Genomic DNA, 26,187 nt, shown 5'->3' with positions numbered 1-26,187 from the left:
ATGAAGCATAGCGTTATGCATCGGGGGGATAGGATTTTATGTAATGAGTTATGCGGGGTATACTTCGATTCTTCTGCTGGGCCTCAGGGATACAGACAAGGTACTTTAATCAAAAGTTGGGAATAAATTGCTTCGGTCTTATGATGCCAGCGCTTGATGGTGAACAGAATGACGATGTGAAATGCCGGAGACGACGAACATAATCGCAGCAGCCAGGCTGTATAGTGCCCGAAGAGTGAGCAACATCTGATAAGAAATGGTTGGTGATGGCTTGGCCACCACGCATCTAGGGTGAACATATTTTAACTAAAGAATTGAAGTGTATGGTGGCGCTCTGTGTGCGCTCACTCAGGCCTCCTCCGCACCGGCAAAGATGGCGACACCAAATGACCGGGTCCACGTGCTCCCCTCGCTGTCCTTGATACTGATCTCAAGATGATCAATGCCAGCCTCAGCGCCAGCAGCATACGTAGCCTTACCCCCACTGACAGTAACCTCTCCCTTCTTTGCCCCAGAAACCGTAAACGTAGGCTCCTTGAACCCCAGAGCCAGAGCAGCAAGGTCAACCTCGACAGACTTGGAAGGCGAAACATACGCGTGAGGATCAGCCATGAAGTTGAGATACCCCTCGATGGGAGTGTACCCATCACCACCAGTTGACCCATCCCACCAATCCGCAATACCGTCTCCATCAGCATCCCAGCTGGCTGCGCGCGTAACAGTAGGGAAATCCTCGAGCCCGCCCGCGTCCTTGGGGTCGTCAATGAGGCCCTTCTTGCCCGACACGGAGCCGACGTAGGTGGCGGTTCCTGTGGCCGTCTCGTTGACGATACGGGCGTCGTGGATGTCGCGGACGGGCTGGCTGGCGCCGCTGTCGGAGAGCACGCGCTTGTAAGCCTCGGTCGAGGGCTGCGTCTCGACATGGGGCTCGAAGAACTCCTTATCGAAGAACTTTTGGTAGGTCGGGGCCGGCTCGAAGCTGACGTCGGCCCAGCAAGCGATTGTGGTGTTCTTTGTGGCGGTGCCGTCGCCAGAGGGGTACTGGACTGAGTCCTGGTCGAAGAAGCCGGGCATGGAGTTTCCGGCGCAGTAGTACTGTTGCATGCCGGGCATATTGTCCTCGTACTGTATGTATCATGTTAGCGGCAGGGATATTTCGTGTTGTGAATAACTTCCATACCTGTGCTCTGAGGGCGTAGGGAAGCGTGGAGGCCGGCCCATGCTTGTAATAATTTCCTACAAAGTTGACCTTCTTCGCACCGCCATCGGTAGCACGGCCACCTGTACATGTTAGAATGTCTAAATCCTCTTTATAACACGTGTGTCACATACCAAAGTTATAGACGACGTTGTTGCGAATGTCAAGCTGGCCGGCAAACGCAGCGTTGTCGTCAACACCGCCGCCCATGCTCCAGCTACGACCCTCGGCGTGGGCGAGCAAGTTGTGATGGAAAGATCCGACGTCTCCGCCAATTGTGGCGCTATAGCCGTGAGCAGTGCCGTTGGGATAGTTCTTGTGGCCGGCGACGTTGAGAGGTTCCGAGATCATGTTGCGCTGGAAGGTGATGTTCCAAGCAGACCGCGAGCTGAAAGCCTCGTCGATAGTCCAGCCCTATTCATCGTCTATCAACAACATATCCTCTCGTGGCGTTTAGAAGTGAACATACCATAGAGCAGCGGTCGAAGATACAGTGGTTTGAACCCTGCATACCCATTCCGTCGATAGTCTGCCCAGAGACTTTGCCAGGCCGCACGCGCATGTGGCGGAAGATGATGTCGGACGCGCCGGTCAGGCCGAGTGGGTTACCCTGGATGACGATGCCCTTGCCCGGCGCGGTCTGGCCGGCGAGGGTGATGTACTGGTCGTTGACGGACATGCGGGAGGTGGTGGTGATAACGCCACCGACGTCGAAGACGACGATGCGCGGGCCCTTGGCGATGGTCAGGGCATAACGGAGGGTGCCTTCGGCTTCGCTGTCTTCGAGGCTGGTCACCTTGATGACTTTGCCGCCGCGGCCACCGCGGGCGAAGCGACTGTAGATGATGTTAGTAGGTTTCAATGCAATAAGGGTAGGGTTTGAAGACGTACCCCCAACCTTCGGCACCGGGGAAGGCTAGGTGAGCGACGCGGAAGAAGAAGACGCGGCCAGTGTAGGTGGTTGATCCGGAAACAACATCGACTCGCCAGTAAAAGCTGTCGACGGTGTTGAGGCCTGTAATAAGATCAGATAAAGTACACGGCCAACATAAAATGACATCAAGAACGTACCAGGAAGCTTGGCGCTCGTCTCCGTCACGCCCTCAGCAACGCTCTTCAAGTCAGTCTGTGACGTGCCGAGGTACACATTGTACTTGACACCCTCAGCAGAGGCGGGAGCCTGCCAAGTAGCAGTGACGCTGTCGTCCGCCGCAACCTCGATGCGCTCGTCGCGGTGCTTGGGCGCAGGGAAGCTGATCTGATTCTGCATCGACGGGGCATCGACCTCGAACCCGTTGAGGAAAGCCCGCTTGTCGCCGCCGCTGCCCGGGGTGTAGACGATCCTGGTCTCCTGCGTCGCGGATGTAACTTCGAACGTCAGATACGAGGTCGCGGCCTGCCAGATATTGTCCACGCGCGCAGACTGCTTGACGGCCGTCAGATCAGTCTGTCCGTTGACGGAAATGTCGATCGTCGCCGTTTCGTTGAGGGCGTCCCAGGCGTTGTGCCATGTCAGCAGGCTGTGGTTGCCCGGCACGAGACCCTTGATCGTGAGCGTGATCGGTGAGCCATCCTTGTTGGAGTTGCTGATGCCCTCGTTGACGACGCGCTCGCCCAAGGAGGATAGGATGCGCGTGTACTGGTACTTGTAGTAGTTGCCCGCCAGCTCAGAGCCGTTGCCCGCGGCGAGGGTGAAGGTGACGTCGCTCTCAGTGATGTTGGCGACCGTAATGTTAGCTTTGGAGGAGCCGGGGATCGTCCAGGTGATGAAGTCCGAGTCGACGAGGTTCCGGACGTTGGCCGGGTTGAGGCGGAGCCGGATGGGCGCTACGGCGGGGAGCGCGCCCGAAGACGGCTGCGGTGACCCGGCGGACGCCGAAGCTGAGGCCGAGGGCGGGGCCGACTCCTGGGCCAGCGAGGCCGTGGCGAGCACCGCCGTGGCCAGGGCCTTGAATATGCCCTTCATGATATGTGCAAGGGTGTGTTTAATGATCGAGGAAAAGACTGACGAAAACGAATGAAAGAGAGGTACGCATACAGGTTCCTGAGAGCTCCCAAGGGATTCGCGGGAAGGAAGTCTTGGGCCACTCAATATGTAGGACACCAAGACGGACGGTCTCTCGCGCCATATTTGCCCCGAACCCACCAGTTCTCTGCCCTTCATTTCCCCGTGAGGCTGATCGTCCTCTGTAGTCAAAGTGTCCCATTTACCTGCAGCTGCATCCCCAGATTGGAAAGAGATGGAGGGATCCCCCCTCGGATGAACCGCCCGGGAGAATGAGACGAGGATTGGTGGGGTGGTGACCTGCATGCGCGCCCCAAAGAATCGCCTGAAAGCAAAGGTGGCTGCAGAACCGGGAAAATTCAGCACGAACTCGTTTCCACGAGTAGTGTGGTACCCTTGCCATGACCTTCTGTGCCTGCGTCGCATCCGCTGACATGACGGCGCGGACCTGGGTGCCGCTGTCTTGCAGGTCTTGGCACCTTTCTACAAGTGGACCCGGCGGGTATGAAGTGTGTTTAGGCTTGATGAGGCAGCTCGTTTTCCGAGCCGTAACCTCCAGGGCGGCTACTAAGGCGCGAAATTGCAAAGGGGTTCGTGAACGGTAAAAAGATGGAACATTAGATCTGCTGCAGCCGCAAGGTGACGTCTCTAAGCTTGCTTCGGAGTTTGGATCCGAACAAAGTTGGTTGAGTGTTTCCGGCGCAGTCCGGTCTGGGCTGGGATTCAATGAACCCGGTCAGCTTGGGATGAAGACCCTGAAGCTTCTATGAGCTATCCCTGGAAGCTCTGTGCAGCTCATGTTTGAAAGATCTCATAGACAAGACGATTTTTGGTCAATCTAGGTTGGCCGACCGCAACAGAGTCCACATCACGATTTGTTTCGGCGCCGGCTTAAGAGATGTTGAGTTGTTGCGTACTACGATTCTGTCCCGAGTCAAGGTTCCCAATGGTGACATGATCAAAGTTTAGACTGTCAAATTGCTCAGACTCAACCTACCTTGGCATAGAGCACTGACACTACCCGATTTTGTCGCTTTCAGTAATCGATCCCGAAGCAGTTCTTGCCAACCTCGGTTTCCGTTCAGCCCATCTCTCAATTATGCTTTTCATCTAAGATGGCTGTTACATTGACGTACTAAATAGAAATTTTCAGAACTTTATTAGTCCGTTCAACGTACTCAAGCACTGGTGCGGAACAGCTCTGCGCTTTTGTCTTCCGATACTTCGAGTCGCAAAGAGTGCACCAGACCATGCTCAAAACATTGTAGCAGGAGCGCGAGTTGTCATGTCTCACTGAGGAGCTTCACCTACCACACTCATTGACAAAATGCGATTCTGACAACTTGATCTTAGGTGACGTAGGTACGGAGTTGTAATGAGATGAGACAATGCGATTGAGTTGAGAGCGGACCCCAAACAGCCTGGCGGCAAACGACGCCGTTGCTTACGTGCACGTCACGGGGTGGTGCCCTAGAACCTGAATTCCATGTTACGGTACGGGTACGGAAACTTGTACATGGACGAAGGGAAAATAATAACTTGACAACGATAGTTGTAACGTACAATGCCATTTCATTAGAACTTGGCTCGTTCTTGAAAGAGGCCGGACGCAGAATGCTCCGCGCAAAAACATAACCTTTCTTAGCCAACAAGGCCGAATGCAAAACCGCCCTATTCCTAAAGTTTTTGGGCCCTGAGCATTGTTTAGATCCCATTTCTTCTGAATGTAGTCTTACGAAAAGTTCGAGTCGTGAGTCATGAATACACCACATGCAAGCATGCACGGGTATCCAGACTTATGCTCGACGTTATGTTGGATTGGACCAAACAATCGACCTTTAGTACTTAACCACGTGTGCCATTCTACTGTTCATGTCAAATTTTGGAGAGAAGCCAATGACTTTCTAGAAAGAATCCCATAAAAAGTAATGGTAGCTTTCATGGCTGACATTTCTATACTCTTCACGGTTGAGTTTCCTTTGGCATTCAATGGCAGCTTCCCTTCATGTTTACAGCCTACCTTGGTATATTATGTTCAATACCCTATTTACTGTATAAGTCTACAGGTCAAATCTAATATAGCGTGGAGATAAAGCTTCTCGCCTTGGACCTTTATTTGCATAATTTAAGAAACGCATTGAAATTGGGCCGAAGGCTGCTTAACGTGCATCTTTCCTTTGGCACTCATCGGATGCTGATCCATGGCTGTGACCGGGGGAACAGTTTCGACGCTGAAGTGTCCCCAAGGACCCCAAATCAGATAGCTTACAGTCTAGATTCATGTTGTGGTACTAAACGACTGATGATGCACGAGACACCGGTCAGTCCGGAGCATGGTGATCGCCAAAGTGGAAAGATCGCGAGGGAAACTCTGAAGTGGCAGAGTAACACAACAATCCGAGTCAGATACGTGGCACTGGGCAGAAAGGGATCGATCGAGCGACGGCAATTCCGTCGTCGTAGAAAAGCACGCTATAATGACTCGGATCGTGATCTCAAGATATGAACGGCCGGTGGGATGTTGGTCGGTGACTTTGTGGGATGCCGTCAACCATCGCCATTCAATCAATGCGCGAGGTCCTAGCAATCTTAGAACAGGCTGGTAGCAGTGCGACTCAGGGCATTGAAAGTCTACGTAGATGAAATGTGTTTGACGAACACACTCAGGGCAAATCTTGCTATATGGACTAATGACATCCAGCACAGCCTCTGGGAGCTCACGCAGGTATGGCGGCATGTTGACTTCGGCGCCGGCCCCGGCGTGCAGCACGATCGCGACTAGGCTCCGTATCATCCGGTCGCCGAGTTATCCATACGCAGGCGGGACACGGGTAAGGGGAGTTAGAAATCACACAACCCACAAACCCGACGCAATGGTTATGAGGTACGGAAGCGGGGAGGAAGAATTCGCGCAGCTGTATCCGTATGCGCCCGGGTTCCGCCGAATCACATCAGACTATTTGAGTCAACTGCTCCCCGCCGTTCGTTTACATGCCGGCACTTGCTGCTGTGCCACCTTGGCGCACAGATTCTTCGAAGAACATTCCGCAGCTCACAGCTGCCATGATCTCCAGAGTCGCAAGCCGAATCCGGCATTGGATTTCTCTCCACGAACACAACAAAGAGGCACTTTGTACGGCCGAGGCTTCGGACCACAGATAATCCCAGCAACGGCCGGTAGATGGCCTCTAGCGAACAAAGGAGCCGAGCCTAGTGCCGGTAAGGGCAAGGTGAGCATGACTCGCGTACGCTAAAGATATTACAGCACCATGTCCTCGGGCTGCTAGATTGCAAAAAGCTCTCTCCCATTGGCATACCGCGGAAACTAGTGGGGGGTTGGCCGATATGACGGCTGCTATCATTGCGGGGTTATTTCACGAGACAAAGAAACGCGAAAGCTTGAAGAAGTTGTCGGGGCCTCAGATCATGATCACCGTCACCTCGCCCGGGAAGTCTTCGGACCACCGAGACATGCACAACCCAACTGCTGCAACATCGCGGACATCCAGCATAGCATAGTTTGGTGATCATGTCTCTGCTCCAAGGGTTCGTCGACCCATACCTGACAGCCGGGGCCGCGATCCTCTTCACGATCCTCTTCGCCGTCCTGCGCCCGAAGAAGCCGACCCATCCGCCGGGGACAACCCTCCCGCCAGGTCCCAAACCCAAACCCCTCATCGGCAACCTCCTCTCGATCCCGCCGGTACACTCCTGGCTGGCCTTCCATGAGCTCATCAAAGAGCACGGCCCCGTCGTCCGCCTCGCCCTCCCGGGCGGCCAGGAGCACGTCCTCCTCGGCACCGAGGCCGCCGCCAACGAGCTTCTCCGCCAGCGGGGCAACATCTACAGCGATCGGCACTATGCGCCGGCATCGTCGCACTTCCTGACGGATGATCACATGCTTCTGCTGCTTCCCTATGACGAGAAATGGAGAAACTACCGGAGGTTTCTGCACCAGGTCACAATGTCGCCGGTGGCGCCACAGTACGAGACGGAGCAGCGCATCGAGGCGGTCAGACTACTCCGCGACCTGATCCGCAAGCCGCGCGACTACGAGGCCCTCTTTGAGCGGTTCAGCGTCGGGCTGGGCATGCGCATCATCTACGGCCTGCGCGCGGAAACCGGCCATGACCGTGAGGTGCGGATGCTGCTCGACATCGTTCACGAGCTGGAGCGCGTGGGCTCGCCCGGGGCGTATCTCGTCGATATCTTCCCGTCGCTAAAGTATCTGCCAGAGTGGATGGCGCCCTGGAAGAAATACCTCCGAGCACGGAGGCGCCGCGACGAGGACTTCTTTCAAGAGTTGATCGACCGGAGCAAGTCGCCGTCTTGGGCGCGGACGTGGCTCGAAACGCAAGACCAGTGGGGGCTCACGCGGCGGGAGGCGAATTGGATGCTGGGATCTGTATTTCAGGCTGCGGGAACGACTTCTGGGTCGGCTCTTGCGTCGTTTATTCTCTGCGTTGTCAGGAACCCTGGGTGGTTTGAGAAGCTTCAGGCCGAGGTCGACTCTGTTGTTGGACCCGACAGGTTACCTACTTTCGAAGACATGCCACAGCTTCCGCTTGTCAGGGCGTGCGTGAAGGAGACGCTGCGGTACTACCCGATCACGGCCGGCGGTTTCCCTCATCGGCTGACGGAAGACGATACGTACAACGGATATTACTTGAAGAAGGGGACCGTGGTGCATGCGGTGCAGTGGGCTATCCAACGCGACCCGGAGACCTACCCAGAGCCCGAGCTCTTCAACCCGGACCGCTGGCTGAATCCCAAGTATCCGACATATAGAGAACCTCTCACAGTCTATCCCAACTTGCAGCAGTTCACGGCGTTCGGACACGGCCGCCGGATATGCCAAGGGATCAATATCGCTGAGCGGAGTCTCAACCTCAAGATCGCGCTGCTTGCTTGGGCTTGTAACATTTCTCGGGCTAGGGACGGTAACGGCAAAGAGGTTATACCGCCAGTGTATGACTTTGCCGCCGGTTTCAATGTGCAACCAAAGGAGTTTGATTTCGACCTACAGCCAAGAAGTCAACAACGAGTCGACTTGCTGGAGAGCGTGTTCGAAGATACACTGAAAGAAGATCCGTTGTTGTCATAGATTTAGACGAAGGCTAATGGGATGTTTAATGTTAAGCGTGATTGAGTACGTCAATACCTAATTCTTCACAAAGGATACATGTACATGGGCCTTGTTCGTTGAAGTGTGAGACAACTTCATCCTGGGCACTGATCATTACAAATCGGGATCCTCCGTTATTTGTCAAGGGACCAAAAGATAAGAACAGAAGCATTTGAGCCACATCCTGTGGGGTCTATTCCATCAAAGTGTATCTCTAAAGTCTTCAAATTTTGTTGTGATTTACCGTTGCTACCAGCCAGGGAATTAGACAGCTCACGAGCAATGAGATCGCACAGAATCTTCCAACATTGGTATTCTCATACATACGGTTCCTCGCAAAGTATTACGTACTTTTATAATACAATCATCATCTAACCGCAAGCTGCCCAATCCGTCGAAAAGCAAAGGCATCGTGACAAGGCATCAAGTTCAGTCACTCCTTTTTGACTCCCCATTATCCAGATACCGACATGTATTCAGTCACATGTCAAAAATCAGCTCCTACTCCTATGCTCATCACCGGAGTCAAAGCAGTCGCCACAGACCCCGTAGCCGCAACGTCATTTAGCCTCCTCTTGACCTCCATGCCGAGACTCTGTATAGCCCTCAATAACGGCATAAAGTCCCGATCGTCCCTAGATCCCTTGAGCATCACGTCCCCAATCTCCTCCAGTAGCTCAATATCGTCGTAGTGACTCCTCACATCAACGGCCCGAAGGATATGGTTCAAGAGGCAAGCGTACGAGACGTAGGCGCGGTAGATGCCCAGCAGTACACACATGGTTTCAGGATAGGGGTTATGCACCAGGATAGCCCGCACGATTCTCAGCATGCCCCGCGAGGCCTCGACGGCTAGCGGGGAGTCGGGAATGTCCGCATCGCAGGACACGGGTCGCGGAGAGTTGGAGTTGAGGACGGCGAGTTTGCGCAGGATGAAGATGATGTAGGTGTACCCGGTCATGGCTACATCGCCCAGCAACCAGCAATCGGCTTTTGCGGCCGACGCTACACTTCGTTGAATCCAGTCTTCCTTTTTTCAGGCATCAGAAAGTCCTCAGCAAGACCAAAGTGAGGAGATGACGCTTACAATTTGATACTCATCGAAGAGCTGGCCAATCTCTCTACAGTACTCCTCAGCTTTCGGTCGAATGGTGGCTTCGTCGCAATCTGGCGACTCAAGGTCCTGGAAAAAATGCGACAGAATGAATGTAAGCCTTGACCCCATGAGAAACGTCACCGTCGGGACAGCATTGAGGTCCGGCGGCGCGCTACCAGATGATAGCCATGGCAAGTTGACCCTCCACGTATTCATGCTGTCCGTGATGGCCGGCGGGCGATTGAATAGTAGCCTGAAGAAGAAGTCAATCTGGATCAACTCCCAGAAACCCTTGCGATCGGCATCGAGTTTACTCTCGTCCTGGCCTATCGCCGTGGTGTAGGCGTCGAGGTTATGCAGGTTGAGTGCTTGCGCGTACTCGCAAGCGTAGGTGTACATCTTCCAAGCCAATTCTTCGTCAAAGCACTCAGCTGCCGTGCGGCACTGTGGTCCAGCAGCCGTAGTTAGTCCAGGATGAATTTGCTAGATGGGGCGCGAGAGCGATACTGACCATGGTGAGAGCGGCGATGAGGTCGGTCGTAGACCCTGTTGCTTCGCGTTGCCAAAGTGGTAGAGTTCGAAGACAGCACACGTAGAGCATTCGAATGTACTTTTGTCCTTCCTCATTTGCCTGTACGGTTGAGCCTAGAGCACAGCCGTGGTACAGAACGCCGTAGTACACAACCAAAATAGCCGGATCGAGGTGGACATGCGGTAACCCAAGAAGATCTGGGATGATCTCTATGAGTCTTGGGTTCACGAGACTGAGGAACATGTCCGTATGCATGTGCGTGAAATAGTCTAGCAGAGACGTTAGACGTAAAGCGATAGAGCTTCTCGAAGAACTCTTCTTCTTGAGGCATTTAGTAATACATGGTGACTTACTCTTGATCCATTGCTTAGCCAACTCAGGAGGGACCCTGACGTCCTGAGTGACGACGGCAGCAGACACAGTCTGCAATCTCAGTCGTTGCACTTGATCGACGGCATCCTTAAGAATGGCCGCGACATCAAGTTCAGGAATCGCGCTCGGCGTGGCGAATGATGTCCACGGCGAAGTGGCCTGCCCACCGGCAGCACTCGATGGAGCGGGAGACGACAGGTTAGATGGGGCGCTGTTGGAGCTTGAAGTACGTTGTCGGGGCGGCGGGGCGGCAGCGGGCGGATCAGCAGCCACGGAAGCAGGGGGCGCGTCTCGAGATTGCGGATCTTGATTTCCATTCGGGAGGGTGGTGCAGTGCTTCTCGACGCGCTGTAACCTTTCTAGTATGGTTGACAGGGCGTCGTCCGTCGTGCTGGAATCGCCAAGGCTAGGTCTTGAGCCAACAGTTCTTTTACAAGAATCTCGTGGAGATTCATTGGTGGGAGGGGGTAGAGAAGGCTTGGAAGAGGAGGAGGGGTGGAACTTACGATAGACGGTCCGTCAAGGTCCGAGTGACCTTTCTCTTGACTCTTTGGGGATAGACGCACTCTGTCTCGTGGGTTTTGCATCTTTCGCATGTTGGCATGCCACGACTACACCGGACCTGATGTCGCGAAGAGAAGCGTCAGTCGACCACATCTAATGTGGTCCAAGGGAACACGGCGACGACTGACCTTTCTGTGTTTGCATCGTTTGCACTACCCAAGCAAAAATTCGGCATCCCAAGTCAGCCATAAAACCACAATAGGAGAGAGAGAGAGACCCGTTGCCCGGAAAGCCAAGTCTAGAGGATCAGGAACCAGGGAGCGGACTATGGAGCTATAGCAACCTCCGCTGTACTCACCGAAAGCGGATTCAACTGGGCGGACTGGTCAGGCATGATTACCTAAGTCGTCGAAGGGATCTCGGAGAGCGGAGAATTCGATGTGTTTTGTGGTGTAGCGAGATGTGCTACAAAGAGAGAGGGGGGACTTTGGAGGACAAATACACCATGCCAGGCCCGCGACGATCCCACCCGAGCCGTATGATGCATCATGATCTCGATTCTTCGGGGGTCGAGAATTGGTTTTAGCTCACAAAGTCTAATTAGGTGCCGTCTGGTTTGCTTGGCAAGGGGTTTGCTAGGTGCCCAGCGTGACGCAGCGCAGCACAAACCTCACAAAGCTGCGTCACGGAGGCCGCGGGCCACGGTCTGAGGGGGCCCGAGATCGCCGGACACTCAGTCTGGAGCAGCAACAACAGTTCTTCCGGCCATCTTTTCTTCGTAATCAGTTCTATCAAAGGTTCTTCCCAGCTGGTTCCAGCTGGACTCGGTTTATGCGCCTTAGTGCGCGGCAAGTTCCTTTGTTTTAAGCTTCTTAAGCTTGGAGGACGTGGCTAGTAGATCAGATTATAAAGATGATCGACGCTTGACGACCCTAATTACGTCTTGGCAAAGTCCGAAACGACGTCCTAGACCTGCTAATCGAGCGCCATAGGGCTGAAGAAAACCCCTAACCGCGGACTTTCGGACTCTCGTCCAACGAATATCCGCCAGTCGTACCACCAACCAACAGCGAACGTCAGCAACTAACGCAAATATGAGTGATGATGAGATTTTTGCAACTTGGCAATATGGGGCTTTCAGATGTTTTGACGCTCGGGGATGCATACATATAATTGGTGTCTCGAAGTTGAGATGGCATGATATTTTCCAACTTCAGTTTCAATCAACTCATCCCATATCTTAGAATCAATCTTTCTTAATATTTCTCACTTACACAAATTGTCACTGCCTCACACTTGGCTACTTTTGGGTTATTCTCGTCGTCTGGTCTGAGTGACCGTCAAAGCGACAATGCGGTCTGACAGCGACACGGACAGTGGTACTCTACCACCTCCATCGACAAACGAGAAGAAGGTTCTCCCGCCAAGCTCTGGATCTTATTCAGCTGGCACAACCACCGAGAAAGAATGGACGAAGCATGAAGATGCTGCGGATCAGGAAACGCGAATGAACGATGAGGTTCTGCAACTCGCTCGCAGATACACGACGCAGTCCAACGCTGCCCCCGGTTCTCTCTTCCCAGTCCCCGCCGAAGGTCCCTTGAACCCCAGCAGTCCAGACTTCAACGCAAGAAAGTGGGCAAAGGCATTCTACAACATCCGCACCGACACCTCGGAGGGCAACCCTCCAAAGACAACGGGCATCGCCTTCAAGAACCTTAATGTCTTTGGCTATGGAACATCCACCGACTACCAGAAGAGCGTCGGCAACGTTTTCCTCGAGGCGGCGAGCTTGATCAAAAAACTCACTGGAGCCAAGGAGCAACGGATCGATATCCTCCACGATCTCGAGGGTGTCGTTCACAGCGGCGAGATGCTAGCCGTCCTCGGTCCTCCCGGATCCGGCTGCTCGACTCTGCTGAAGACGATCGCCGGTGACACGCACGGATTCTACATTAGTGACGACGCGACTATCAACTACCAAGGCATCCAGCCCAAGGATATGCGCACTGCCTTCAGGGGCGAGGCCATTTACACCGCCGAGGTTGATGAGCATTTCGCCCACTTGACAGTTGGAGACACCTTGTACTTCGCAGCTCGTGCCAGATGCCCCAAGAACATCCCCGAGGGCATTACCAGACGCGAATACGCCGAACATCTCCGTGATGTTACGATGGCTATGTTTGGTATCTCGCATACGAAGAACACCCGTGTTGGTGATGACTTCGTTCGTGGCGTGTCGGGTGGTGAGCGTAAGCGTGTTACCATCGCTGAGGCTGCTTTGAGTTATTCGCCGCTGCAGTGCTGGGATAACAGTACCAGAGGCCTCGACAGTGCCAACGCCCTCGAGTTCTGCCGCACTTTGAGAACCCAAGCGGATACCATGGGCTGCACTTCATGCGTTGCCATCTATCAGGCTTCCCAGGATGCCTATGATGTAAGTCATTGATTCTGATTTTGTTACACCAAGAAGCCTAACTGACAAAAAAACAAGGTCTTTGACAAAGTTGTCGTTCTGTTCGAAGGCCGTCAAATCTACTTTGGCAAAACCACCGAAGCCCGAGGTTATTTCGAGGGCCTAGGCTTCATCTGCCCAGAGCAACAAACGACAGCCGACTTCCTCACCTCCATGACCAGCCACCAGGAGCGCGTCATCCGCCCTGGCTGGGAGAGCAAGACGCCGCGCAGCCCCGACGAATTTGCCCGCGCCTGGAAGGCCAGCCAGCAGCGCGCCCGCCTCCTTGAGGACGTCGAAGACTACCTCCAGCGCCACCCCTTTGGCGGCGAGCACTACCAAAAGTTCCTCGAGTCCCGCCGCATCGACCAGTCCAAGTCTCAGCGCCAGAACTCGCCCTTTACTCTTTCGTATATGGAGCAGATGCGCCTCACGCTGTGGCGAAGCTGGGTGATGCTCAAAGGCGACCCCAGCATCACCCTCACGATGCTAATCACCAACATCTTTGAGGCCTTGATCATTAGCAGTCTGTTCTACAATCTGCCCACCAATACGTCTAGCTTCTTCCGCCGAGGTATCCTGCTCTTCTTCACGGTCATCATCAATGCCTTTGGCAGCATCCTGGAAATCATGACGTTGTACGCCAAGCGCAAGATTGTCGAAAAACACGCCCGGTATGCCTTATACCACCCCAGTGCTGAGGCGCTCTCAGCCATGGTCGTCGACTTGCCCTATAAGATTGTCAATGCCGTCCTGATGAATACTATCTTGTATTTCATGGGCAATCTCCGCCGCGAGCCGGGCGCCTTCTTCTTCTTCCTGCTCATCTCCTTCTCGATGACCCTGACCATGTCGATGATGTTCCGTCTCATCGGCTCCGTCACAAAGTCAGTTGCTCAGGCTCTGGCACCGGCGTCAATCATCCTGCTCCTCATCGCTCTGTACACCGGTTTCGCTATCCCGCCTCAGTACATGCAAGATTGGTTGGGTTGGGTCAGATGGCTGAACCCTGTCTACTACGGTCTCGAAAGCGTTATGCTCAACGAGTTCATTGGCCGCGACTTCCGCTGCTCAAACTTCGTACCCATGGGCCCTGGATATGACTCCGTCGCTGCCAACGAACGCGTCTGTTCCACGGCAGGCTCTGTCCCAGGCCAGGACATGGTCAGCGGCACAGCCTATCTCAGCACCTCGTACAGCTTCGAGAACTCCCATCGGTGGAGAAATTTTGGAGTCATGATTGCTTACATGATCCTCTTCATGGGTCTGCATCTTTTCGCTACCGAGTACATCGCTTCCGAGCGTTCCAAGGGTGAGGTCTTGGTCTTCAGCCGTAAGGCTATGAGCAAGCGCCGCAAGCAAGGCGCCGTCGATGTCGAGACTGGTGCCCCCGCCGCTGGTGCGCAGCAGAGAAGCGAGGATGACTCTGAGGGCGTTGCCGGCATGGAGAAGCAGACCTCAGTCTTCCACTGGAAGGATGTTTGCTATGATATCAAGATCAAGGGCGAGCCTCGACGGATTCTGGACCATGTTGACGGTTGGGTTAAGCCTGGAACTCTGACTGCACTCATGGTAAGTCTTTTGCAATAGCAGATGATTCCAACTTTCAACAAGACAGCGGCTAACATCATCGGCAGGGCGTTTCTGGAGCCGGCAAGACGACGTTGCTCGACGTTCTCGCCACTCGCGTAACAATGGGCGTCATCTCCGGTGACATGCTCGTCAACGGTCAACCCCGCGATGACTCCTTCCAGCGCAAAACGGGCTACGTCACACAGCAAGATCTACACCTCCACACATCCACCGTCCGCGAGGCCCTCAACTTCAGTGCCCTCCTTCGCCAGCCAGACACCTACTCCCGCAAAGAAAAGCTCGAGTACGTCGACACCGTCATCAATCTCCTCGGTATGGAAGAGTACTCCGACGCCGTCATCGGCGTACCCGGCGAAGGCCTCAACGTCGAGCAGAGAAAGCGTCTTACCATTGGCGTCGAGCTCGCCGCCCGCCCGCAACTCCTCTTGTTCCTCGACGAGCCTACTTCCGGACTCGACAGCCAGACTTCGTGGTCGATTTGCAACCTCATGGAGAAGCTCACCAAGAGCGGCCAGGCTATCTTGTGTACCATCCACCAGCCCTCAGCGATGCTGTTCCAGCGCTTCGACAGACTACTTCTTCTCGCCCGCGGCGGTCGTACGGTCTACTTTGGAGAGATTGGCAAGAATTCACAGACCTTAGTCGATTACTTTGTCCGCAACGGTGGGCCGGAATGTCCGCCTGGTGCGAATCCCGCAGAGTATATGCTTGAGGTCATCGGAGCCGCGCCCGGTGCCCACACCGACATTGACTGGCCCGCCGTCTGGCGCCAAACACCCGAGTACCAGGCTGTTCAGGATGAGTTGGCCCGACTCTGCTCTGATGGTTCTGCGCGACCTGCCCTGATCAACGGTCAAGCCCAATCCACGCACAAGGAGTTTGCTGCCGGCTTTGGTACGCAGTTTGTTGAGGTCACGAAGCGTGTTTTCCAGCAATACTGGAGAAGCCCTGCCTACATCTACTCAAAGGGTGTTCTGTCTTTTGGTGCTGTGAGTAACCCCCTTCGGAACTTTACACTTAAGTCTCCGACTAACCCACCTTCTTAGGCTCTGTTCATCGGTCTCTCATTCCTCAACGCTGAAAACACGCAGCGTGGCTTGCAAAACCAAATGTTCGGTGTCTTCATCTTCCTAACGGTATTCAGCCAGGTCGTCGAGCAAATTCTTCCCATCTTCGTGTCGCAGCGAACCATGTACGAGGCGCGCGAAAGACCCTCAAAGGCGTACTCGTGGAAGGCCTTTATGTTTGCCAACATTCTTGTGGAAATGGCCTGGAACTCGGTAAGCTTTCCCGTGACCTTAGTTTCCAGCCAACAGTCAACTAACCATCCTTCAGCTTGCCTCCGTCTTCTGCTTCGTGTGCTGGTACTTCCCCATCGGCCTTTACCGCAACGCCTACGCAACCGACGCCGTCGACTCCCGCGGCATCACCATGTTCCTCCAAGTCTGGGTGTTCTTCATCTTCACCGGATCTTTCGCCCATATGATGATTGCAGGCCTGCCCAACGCTGAAGTAGCCGGCGGCATCGTCAACCTTTTCGCCATTATGATGTTTGCTTTCTGCGGGTGAGTCCAGTCTTTTAATTAGCCCCCCATATGAAAGATAGCTAATTACCTCATTCATCAGAATTCTCGCCGGACCAAAAGACCTCCCAGGCTTCTGGATCTTCATGTATCGTGTCAACCCCTTCACCTACGTGGTAGAAGGCTTTCTAGGCACCTCGCTCGCCAACGCAGCGGTGCACTGCGCCTCCAACGAGTTCGTCTCCTTTGCGGCACCGAGCGGCCAGACGTGCGGGCAGTACATGGCCGACTACATCTCCGCTGCCGGTGGCTATCTTTCGAACCCGGATGCCGGCAATTCGACCGAGTGCCAGTACTGCGCCATGTCGGACACCAATACCTTTTTGAAGGGGATCAATGTAGACTTTGATCACCGGTGGAGGAACTTTGGGTTGATGTGGGCGTACTGCATCTTCAACATTGTTGTGGCCTTGGCTGTGTACTGGCTGGTGCGCATGCCTAAGAACAAGAAGGTCAAGAAGGAGTAGTTAGCTATGGTGTGACAAGATTTCTTTTGTGGTAGAAATATGGACGGAATGTACATTTCCGGGTTTTAGACGGAGAGAATGGGTGGAACACGTGCATTAGATGCAGGGTTAGCGCTAGAAGCCTTTTTTGTGCTTCTCTTTTCAGCGCATTTCAGATTGTTACCGGCTTAATCGCAATATTTAATAGACATAGAATCTGCTTCAAGCATCATGAAACCTGGCAGGAGTTTAGCAGCTGACTGGAATCGTGACAAAGTCGACGATAAACATGACTTAGGTAGCACAGTTAATACATAGAGAACAGGAGACTCCCCTCAGACTCGGGCACAATAACCTGCATGCCAAGGAAGAATCCGCGCGGATGGAGTCGTCCGATGTAATCCTCCGGCCTAGTGTGCGTCTCGGGGACCGAAGTCCGGAAATGCAGGCGCGGAGGGCCGAATATTGGCACGGGAAGACCGTGGAGAATCCTACGTGTCCCCGAGTCAAGATGGACGATGACGTACTTAATTTCTTTGGTGACCATAGATAGACCGTCAACGTGCGCTGCATTCCTGTATGCGGGCAGTTCAAAACTTTGAAGTCGCGCCATGATTATAGCGTAGGGCGCTGGTGGACTAATCTGCCGCCTTGAACGTCAGCGTCACTACCAGCCAAAATCTTGGGATGGCCTAGAAGCATGTCAAGAACAGCAACAACAGGGTCGTCAGTTGAATCGGTTTGTTTATCTCCTCGAAAGCGATTCCGAAGTCTGGGGTAAGAGGAAAGATCAAGGGAATGTTTCTGGAATTTGGACGTGTCTTGGTGTTTTGATCGGGACTTTGCGCACAGTCTCACCACCAACAGGGCCCGTTGACGGCCTGTTTCAGGTTTCGTTCCTTCTGGAATGCGTCGCTCAGTTGGCTATTGGAGCGCGGTGAGATGGAGTGGTTGAAGAAGCAAGTGTTCTTTAAGTATTTGCTTTCTTTTCTCTTAATGTCTGGCTATCTGCGATGAGTTCTTAATAGCCATGCGTTTACCATGCAGTCACATACAGTGGGGTGTCAAAAGTTCGTATACACCCTACCATTGTCCCTAATTACCCAACCTCCTGCATTTTCACTACTATACTTCGACTAGCTGCAGAACTATTAATTTTTTAATTTATATAGCAAAAGTATATATAAAAAAAAGCCCTAAGTTTACTATTTAGTATTATATATACTAACTACGTACCTAAATTATTATTATAAATCGGTATAATAAGGAGTTAATTAGATTCTTAATCTTTTTTAATAATATAGCTTTTTATACTACCCTTAATTACTACTTAAACCCTTTTATATTTAACTTATTTTTCTTTAAAATAAATACTTTTAGGTATAGTTTACGTAAGTTAAACTTTATTATACGTTAATAATACTTAATTAGGTTAAGGTTTAGTAAATATAGAGGCTATTTAAAGTAAGAAATCTTATAGGCTATAAGCTACTCTATCATTTATTTTATAATATAAATAAGAATATTATCCTATATAAAATGCTATATATTATTTATGTATAATAAATACCCTTTTTTTAAGTAATTTATATAGTTATTTATATTATACCCTTATTATTAAGAGCGGTTATTATAAATAAAGAAAACTAATTTAAAGCGACTATTTTTTTATACTATTACTTATATTAAAATAAATATATTTACTTTAATATAACTAATAAGGTTAATAAATCTCTTTTTTTAACGGTTTTTTAATAACTTAAATACTTATTTAGTTAAGGTAAAAATATTATTTTAATAAGACGATTTATTAAAGAACTAGGACTAAAATTATTAAAAATTAATAAATAAATCTCTATATAAAGTCTTCGTACTAAACTATATACTATTATTAATTTTTTTAGGTTTTAGATCTAGTTTTTTATAAAATCGAGCCTTTTAGTTACTATTTTTAATATTATAAAAGGTCTCTATATAGCTCTTTATTTATAATAACTTACTTTTTTAAAAATATACTTAATAATACTAAGGCTAGCCTAGTTCTATTACTTAATAACTAATTTAAAATATAGCTATTAGTAGTTAATTTAAGTAGATTTAATTATAAAGCGTTTTTTTTTATTAAAAGGATTTTTTAGCCTTTTTTCTTAGGGTAGGGATTTAAAGTTAGTACTTAAATTAAAATAATAAACTACTTTTTATATTATTAAATATAATAGGCCGAAGAGTATTATAACCTCGTAATAGCTCTTTTTAATTATTATAAATATAATAATCGTTATTTACTAAACTTTTATAAGTTTATAGTTAGCCCTATAGCTTTTTATTATTTAAAAATAAAAAGCTTATAAATTAGCCTCTATTTACTAAAGTTATGGAATATAGAAGGAAAAGTAATATTAAGGAGAAAAGGCGTCGGTACGCGTATTAGTGGGGTGTATACGAACTTTTGACACCCTACTGTATAAATCGATGTTTTAGCTACCCACAGTTCCTTACCTCAACACAGCACCCAAATGTTTCTTAGCAGCACTGCAGGGAGAGACAAGTCCACAACCCGATTCTTGTTGGGGCATGGCTCGGGGCGCCTTGGGTTCTAATAGCGCCGTTTGTCATGTCCCTGGATGCCTGTGTCTGCTGAGATAATATGGTCAACAAGTTATGTTCCCCTTACATTGTACCTGGAGGCCAAAGGGTCCAGCGCAAATGCTTTGGGGTACACAGGGATAACAGAGAGCTCGTCCGGCGCGGGATGCCTGACGGCTCCCATAGATCCATGCTGTTGTTTATGCTGTGTTTGTCGCCCCGCAGCTATATTCCCGACTCTTCCCCCTGCCACCTGGGTATCTTTGGTCCCAACTTTGTCCCATGCCAACTACCATGTCTCGCCCAATCCAGGCTCTGATCGGTGCCATAACACCGTCTTATTGATACTTTTGTCAAGCTCTCTTCCTTGTCGGGACTCGGCTATTGCTTGGTAAAGTGGTGACCTTGCTTCATCCCGCCCTTTGCTCGACGATCGGATGCGACACCGGCCTGTATGTCAGGACCTCTCCACACTTCAGCATCCCTTTCGGACCCTTTTTCTGAAATTCTGACTGCCGGTCTTACCGCCGGGTCCTGTTGGTGATTGGGCGTCAGATGGCTTCGTCCTGAAGCACGCACACTGGCACGTCCTAGATCTGCAGGACAAGTGCCTCGCCCTGAATGGTCGCATGGCCACACGCACGCGGTCCAGCCCCCCTCCCCTTCATCAAGTTAGGTTCCTCCAACTTGATCTATGACTTGTGTCCCATGGTTCGCGACCACTGGCAACCTCCGAAGCCTAAGCACCGTGGCACCTAAGGTAGTGTGCCTGTAGACGAGGGCGAAAATGAACCAAAAGGGAGATCGATCACCTTACCTCAACTTGTTTGGGTTCCGGGCTGCAGCGAGTAAGCGTGGCTTTACTCCAAGCTCAAGCTGCCGCCGCCTCGCCGTTTCTTTCTCACCACACCTTTCTTTTCGCCTCGTTTCGATCTTGCAACCCTCTCATCCAGAATCAGGAACCAGCACAAGCTCAGTCGGTAACCCGTTCCTAAGGTAGCTCAGGTGCGGTGGCCACAAGGAGGGAGGGGTCTTTTGCGTGGCTTACTCCGAACCACACTCATTCTCACTTTCTCACTCATCTCAACTCTTTTCTCTCACTTTAATCTTTCTCCAACGCGACGGGGCTCGGGAATTGCCCAGACTTGGCTTCTTAGGAGGGGGGACAGCCACTGGTCTGGCTCGCTCAGCGCAGCTCACTGCACACGTTCACGGCGCTCATCAAAATTTGACTCACTCTCATCTCATTCCGCGCGCCTCTCACCTCAACGGCCGCATTCCTCACTTCTCCTACTGGTCTGCTTCACCTTTGCGACACCTACTCAACTTCAAGCCCATAGACTCAGTGTCCCGACGACATCCACGACGCCTCCGACAACGACAACCGAGAGCGATACACGAGCAGGTCCTTTCGAGGGGGCGACATTCCCCCAATAGCGAAATACCCCGACGCGGTGAGCCAGCCCGAAACCCCCAAGAAAACCATCCGCCATGCGCCCGAACAAGGCCCCGCGATGGGGGGCGGTGAGCCGCACCTCCGACAAAGCCTCCATCCTCACCCTCCTCGGCATCTCAGAACTCCTCAAGCTGCGCGGGAAATGGAGCATGGCTCTACGCCTCGGCACCTTCGCCCTCCGCCAGTCCCAAGGCCTGGGGACGCTGACCGAGGGGCTCGCCCTGCTGAGCGTCGGCCACGCCTACCGCAACCAAACCCCCGAAGACTGGATCTCAGCTCAGCACCACCTCCGCATGGCGAAACTACTCCTCGAGGGTCTCCCAACGAGCGAGGACCAGACTTTCTACCTAATGCGCGCCGTCCTGCTCCTCGGCGACACCCTCGTGCGCCGCGAGGATCTGGGCGACATCGCTGAGGCCGAAGAGCTGGCTCATCTCGCCGAGCGCCTGCTGCGCCAGAGCCGCGAAGGGCGATCATCGGATTCGGGCAGCAGCAGCAGCAGGGGTAGATCGTTCCGCTGGACGCTTTTTACAGGTTCATGGCGCGACTTTTGTCTACACTCTATGGTCGAGTTGGGCGAGATATACTATTACACAAGTCGCTGGGCCGAAGGGGAGAAGCTGCTGCGCGAGCTGGTGCCCACGCTGGTGCGGCGGAGGGGTAAACGCCACGTCACGACGATCGAAGCGCAGCGCGACCTGGCGAGCATGCTCGTCAACCAGGACAAGTACGAAGAGGCCGAGATCGCCTACCGCATCGCGCGGGACTGGAACGAGGAGGTACCCGTCTTCGGGCATGAAGAGAAGGCAGCCATCGACTACAACATCGCAATGTGCCTCTCGGAGCGCGGGCGAGACGAGGAGGCCCGCGTGGAGATTGGCAACATGGACCTGGCCGCCGACCTGCTGCACTACGCTAACGGCGAGTGGACGCTGAAGCTGGCGCGGCTCACGAGCCTGCGGCTGAAAAAGTACGACGAGGTCATTGGGCTCTGCCGGCGCTTCCAGCGCGTGCTGGACGAGCACAGGGCTCGGTTCGGGGTCTGCAGCACCGTGACGCTGCGCAACATGGAGGACCACGTCACGGCGCTCAAGGCCCTGCGGAGGTGGGACGAGGCTATTGTCATCCTGCGCGACATGTGCCGGCGCGAGGCGAGCGACGTCGCGCGCGTGGTCGAGCAGACGCTGGAGACGCGGCTGAACCTCGCGCACACGCTGCGGTGCGCGGGGCTCCACGAGGAGGCGGCGTACGAGTACCGCAAGTGTCTCGAGATCGAGCGGGCGGCGTCCAACGACTTCCAGGACGAGGCGCAGATTCGGAATATACTAAAGTACCTCGCGTACTTGTACGAGCTGGCGGGCGACAAGGCGAACGCGCTGATTGCGTATTCGCAGCTGCAGAGGGAGTACTGGGGCCGGCCGAGCCATCATAGGAACTTTATCAAATACGAGTGGTGCCGGGGCAAGATGTTTATGCTCCAGGGCCGGTGGGAGCACGCCTTGAAGCTGCTGCTTGGCGCGCTTGCTGTCAAGAGGGGAATCGAGACGGCTGTATCCATCATCACGGGATTGCCGATCGAAGCGGTGCATGCTATGCAACCCGGGAGGAGGGTGCCCGAGCCGACGCAACAGGACATATTAGAAGTCGACGACGAGACCGACGAGGAGGAACAAGATCTCAAGGGGTTGGAAAAGGTGGACACTCGAGGCCAGGTCCAGGTTCAGGAACTGGATGGTTCGGAGGATACTTCTGACGATGAAGCAGAGCAGCAGTCGTGGGATGAGGTCGACTGGTGGGAGGAGGTCATCAAAGACGCCGTGGACGCGGTACGGCGCGAGGAGCCCTTCCAGGCCTGTACGCCGCTCGACGAGGCTGACTCGGAGGTGGACGACGATGAGGTCGAGGAGACGGTGGATGCCGTGCTCACACTGAAGAGCGGGTATCCGGCCGTGCCTGCGGGCGACGAGTGGTCGCAGCCACAGTGGCCACGGCTCCCGGATACGTATGAGGAGTTGGTGATTCAGCAGCGAAGTGTTGTTGAGGAGAGTAGACCTTGGGCTCCGTGAGGGCATTCAGGGACGATGATGAGAAGGGCCTCGAGGCGTCTGTTGCATAAAACTTTGTTTGATGATATCCGGAGTTGGGCATGATGCTTTGCATCAGACGGTTTGGAGGAGTGTCTTTGCTGGCACTTCATGTTGGTTGGATCCCTGGAGATCGTACATATAGGCTGGACAGGACTGGATATAATGACTTTCACGCCCCCTTGACTATAAAATAATGACATTGCATATTACTCTTCGTAAAAACCCCAATATACTCGTGACTACTATTAATATGGTATAGATCTCAGATAAAACTAGTTGTCCACGTTGATTGCCTCATACCGTCCGGGCCTGAAGCCGGCCGCGGAGATCCGCCACCGGTTTTAGCCACCATAATCCCGGTGCTTACTCAGACGGAGGAGGACTCCGCGGCAGCCTCCGTGGAAGACCCCGCACTGCTCCGGATCAGCGCAGCATTACATCAGTTCATGTACAAATAGCTAGTGTTTGATTCACGTGAATATAGAGATTAGTATATACGAGACGTGATCGGGCTGGTGCTGCTCCTTGGGGACTTTCTTCCGATAGTTTGTGGTATTAATACGACAAACAGCCTGAAGAACCTAGCCAAAGTCCCAGGTTCGATCCGTATTGAAGCGCGTAGAAGTTTCCAAACGGAACTTACGATCATTCTATCAACATACCATTTCGTACCGAAGTCCATATCTCGCTTGGATTGCAGCCGCCTTTTCTAAACCCCATATAATACTCCTCACCAACATGTCAATTCTCGTCCTCGGCGCAGGCGAACTCGGCACAGCCATCCTCAACGCCCTCACATCCCATCCCTCCCGTCCACCCACCTCCAAAATCTCCGTCCTGCTCCGCCCTTCCACAATATCATCAACTAGCCCGTCCAAAGCCAAATCCATCGCACACATCAAATCCCTCGGCATCTTCCTCGAGCCCGGCGACGTCGTATACGACTCACTCACATCCCTTGCCTCTATCTTTGCGAAATATGACACCGTCATAAGCTGCACAGGCTTCGTCGGCCCGGCCGGAACACAGCTACGCATCTGCGAGGCGGCTCTAATGGCCAAGGTTCCGCGGTACTTTCCATGGCAATTTGGCGTCGATTATGACATCATTGGACGAGGCAGCACGCAGTCGTTGTTTGACGAGCAGCTTGAGGTGAGAAACATGCTGCGGACTCGGTGCAGCACTGAGTGGATCATCGTTAGTACTGGTCTCTTCATGAGCTTCCTATTTGTAAAGGACTTTGGCGTTGTCGATTTCGAGGAAAAGAAGTTGAGGGCTCTTGGTGGCTGGGATGTTGAGATTACGCTCACACAGCCGGATGATATCGCGAGAATGACGGCTGAGTTGGTGTTTGAGCCCCGTGGGGTTCCTAGCAATAGCCAGAATGTTGTGTATGTTGCTGGGGACACTGTCTCATACGGGACTATGGCGGGCTTGGTTGAGGAACGGTTCCCGGGGGTTGAGTTCGGCAGGGAAGTGTGGAATATGGAGGCGATCAGGGAGAGTCTTGCGCAAGATCCCGGGAACAACTGGAATAAGTACCGCGGAATATTTGGTGCGGGCGAGGGGATCTCTTGGCCGTTGGAGAAGACGTTGAATCATGAGCGAGGTATCAAACTGGAGGATTTACAAACTTTTCTTGGAAGGATGGAGACGCCAGCCTCACTCAAGTAGGTGACGTAGGCATACAAGCCGAATAGATAGAAGTCATTCTCTCAAAGACCAATTGAACTTTTCACAATATAACGTAGTCAATCTAAACCAACAACAGAACCAAATAGTTTACATCCTTGACTCCGGAACATGATCTATCCCCGTTCAATATCCCCTAGTTAAGAATGATAAACATGGTCTTACCAAATCCAAAGTCATCCATCGTCTATCCAACTTTGCGAGAAGAATTCGCAATTCATTCAGCCCTTTGTAATAAACTCATGCTCTAGCAGTAAAATATCATCGCAAGGGCAACATGCACAGCCAAGATGAACGACCACCCAGCAAAGGGCCCCTTGATGCCAGCCGCATTACGGTTGCGGTCATTGTCATCATCATCGTCGTCGTCATTGTCATTATCGTCATCTTCGTTCAAAGTCTGAGGCACATCGCTCCCCGCGACGACATCCTTCGCACGGACGCAGTGCAGAGTAGCCCGACTCTCCGCAGCATCGCCAGAGCCACCCCAGGTCAGCATCACGGGCCAAATCATCCGGCTCGCGATAGCATACTCGCCACCTCGGCGACGGTCGTTGTTGTTGTTGTCGTTGTTGCCCCAGTTATAGGCTTGGGATCCGTAGGCGAAGATTTGAGATCCAGAGGCGATGTTGGGAGCTGTACAAGCAAGTGTGTAAGCTGCTATCCTTTGACTGCAAGAATATTCTGGTACAATGAGAACTTACAGTAACCAAAGCGCTCATCCTTGGCATCCTCGAGGAAATCTTTGCATTCGCTGGGCAGGTCGGCGACCCCGCAAGACCCAAACTGACCAGAGGATGTGTCCAAAAGCTTCTGGCGGCACTCGGCGGAGAGAAAGGCACCGCAGTCGCCGCTGTCATCTTGAGACCCGCTTCTAGCCACCCGATCCAGCCTTGGTATGAAGATGTTGACGCATAGCTTCCAGCCTGCGTCGACTTTTTGTTGTCCACCGACTTGTTTGAGGTTGATGGAGGAACCGGTGAAGTAATTCCTATTTCCGCTCCTGTTCCTGTTCCTATTGTTGTCGTTATCGTCATCATCGTCGTCATCGTCATCTCTACTTCTGAGCCGATATGACAACTGCTGCAACTGTCGCTTATCGTTGCGAGTGGTATGAACACGCGCAGCGACGTTGACGCTGATGTCAAAGGGGATCCCGGTCCAGGTGGAATCGTTGGCTGGCGGAAAGGCAGCAGATACGTCTGGGCCGTTGAAGCGGTAGGACGTCGTCAGGTTGGGATGGTCCATTGCCGAGTCCCAGTCTGCTGTGCTGATGCCGTGAGGTGCGCCTGTACCCCGGACGACGGAGAAGTCTCGATCTGCAAGAGACGGGCCCGCCGCTGCCATGATGGCGAGTGCTGTTTGGAGGTAGTGCATGTTGTATGATGAAGACGGGTCTTGATGACTTCAGTTGATTGCGGTGGGAGGTAGTAGTGAATAATTTTCGAAACCAAGAA

General features: G+C 52.6%; 7 protein-coding genes across 7 annotated transcripts; 4 read left to right on the top strand and 3 right to left on the bottom strand.

Annotated features, from left to right (window-relative positions):
• Positions 1–348: 348 nt before the first annotated feature.
• On the bottom strand, positions 349–3,164 carry CCOS01_01816 (pectate lyase; the record flags this gene model as incomplete). Its single annotated transcript, XM_060450009.1, has 6 exons — positions 349–1,125; positions 1,181–1,281; positions 1,333–1,612; positions 1,668–2,034; positions 2,090–2,213; positions 2,270–3,164. The coding sequence occupies 6 exons, from the start codon at positions 3,162–3,164 to the stop codon at positions 349–351; spliced, it is 2,544 nt and encodes an 847-aa protein (XP_060318659.1).
• Positions 3,165–6,732: 3,568 nt separating this feature from the next.
• On the top strand, positions 6,733–8,307 carry CCOS01_01815 (cytochrome P450; the record flags this gene model as incomplete). Its single annotated transcript, XM_060450008.1, has 1 exon — positions 6,733–8,307. One exon carries the CDS (start codon positions 6,733–6,735, stop codon positions 8,305–8,307), a length of 1,575 nt encoding a protein of 524 aa, XP_060318658.1.
• A 508-nt stretch (positions 8,308–8,815) lies between these two features.
• Positions 8,816–11,226, bottom strand: CCOS01_01814 (uncharacterized protein; the record flags this gene model as incomplete). Its single annotated transcript, XM_060450007.1, has 6 exons — positions 8,816–9,358; positions 9,416–9,868; positions 9,936–10,225; positions 10,310–10,734; positions 10,835–10,950; positions 11,191–11,226. The coding sequence occupies 6 exons, from the start codon at positions 11,224–11,226 to the stop codon at positions 8,816–8,818; spliced, it is 1,863 nt and encodes a 620-aa protein (XP_060318657.1).
• Positions 11,227–12,183: 957 nt separating this feature from the next.
• Positions 12,184–16,930, top strand: CCOS01_01813 (ABC-2 type transporter; the record flags this gene model as incomplete). Its single annotated transcript, XM_060450006.1, has 6 exons — positions 12,184–13,269; positions 13,327–14,859; positions 14,925–15,869; positions 15,927–16,160; positions 16,216–16,445; positions 16,507–16,930. The coding sequence occupies 6 exons, from the start codon at positions 12,184–12,186 to the stop codon at positions 16,928–16,930; spliced, it is 4,452 nt and encodes a 1,483-aa protein (XP_060318656.1).
• A 4,056-nt stretch (positions 16,931–20,986) lies between these two features.
• CCOS01_01812 (uncharacterized protein) lies at positions 20,987–23,017 on the top strand (the record flags this gene model as incomplete). The annotated part of the gene is made up of 1 exon (XM_060450005.1): positions 20,987–23,017. One exon carries the CDS (start codon positions 20,987–20,989, stop codon positions 23,015–23,017), a length of 2,031 nt encoding a protein of 676 aa, XP_060318655.1.
• Positions 23,018–23,776: 759 nt separating this feature from the next.
• On the top strand, positions 23,777–24,712 carry CCOS01_01811 (isoflavone reductase; the record flags this gene model as incomplete). The annotated part of the gene is made up of 1 exon (XM_060450004.1): positions 23,777–24,712. The coding sequence occupies one exon, from the start codon at positions 23,777–23,779 to the stop codon at positions 24,710–24,712; it is 936 nt and encodes a 311-aa protein (XP_060318654.1).
• Positions 24,713–24,977: 265 nt separating this feature from the next.
• Positions 24,978–26,107, bottom strand: CCOS01_01810 (uncharacterized protein; the record flags this gene model as incomplete). Its single annotated transcript, XM_060450003.1, has 2 exons — positions 24,978–25,366; positions 25,435–26,107. The coding sequence occupies 2 exons, from the start codon at positions 26,105–26,107 to the stop codon at positions 24,978–24,980; spliced, it is 1,062 nt and encodes a 353-aa protein (XP_060318653.1).
• Between the last annotated feature and the right edge of the window lie 80 nt (positions 26,108–26,187).

Source organism: Colletotrichum costaricense (assembly GCF_030867565.1).
Source record: "Colletotrichum costaricense strain IMI 309622 chromosome Unknown Scaffold_2.1, whole genome shotgun sequence".
NCBI lineage: Eukaryota > Fungi > Ascomycota > Sordariomycetes > Glomerellales > Glomerellaceae > Colletotrichum > Colletotrichum costaricense.
The sequence above is the reverse complement of the archived record's forward strand: the minus strand, read 5'-3'. Positions and strand labels throughout refer to the sequence as shown.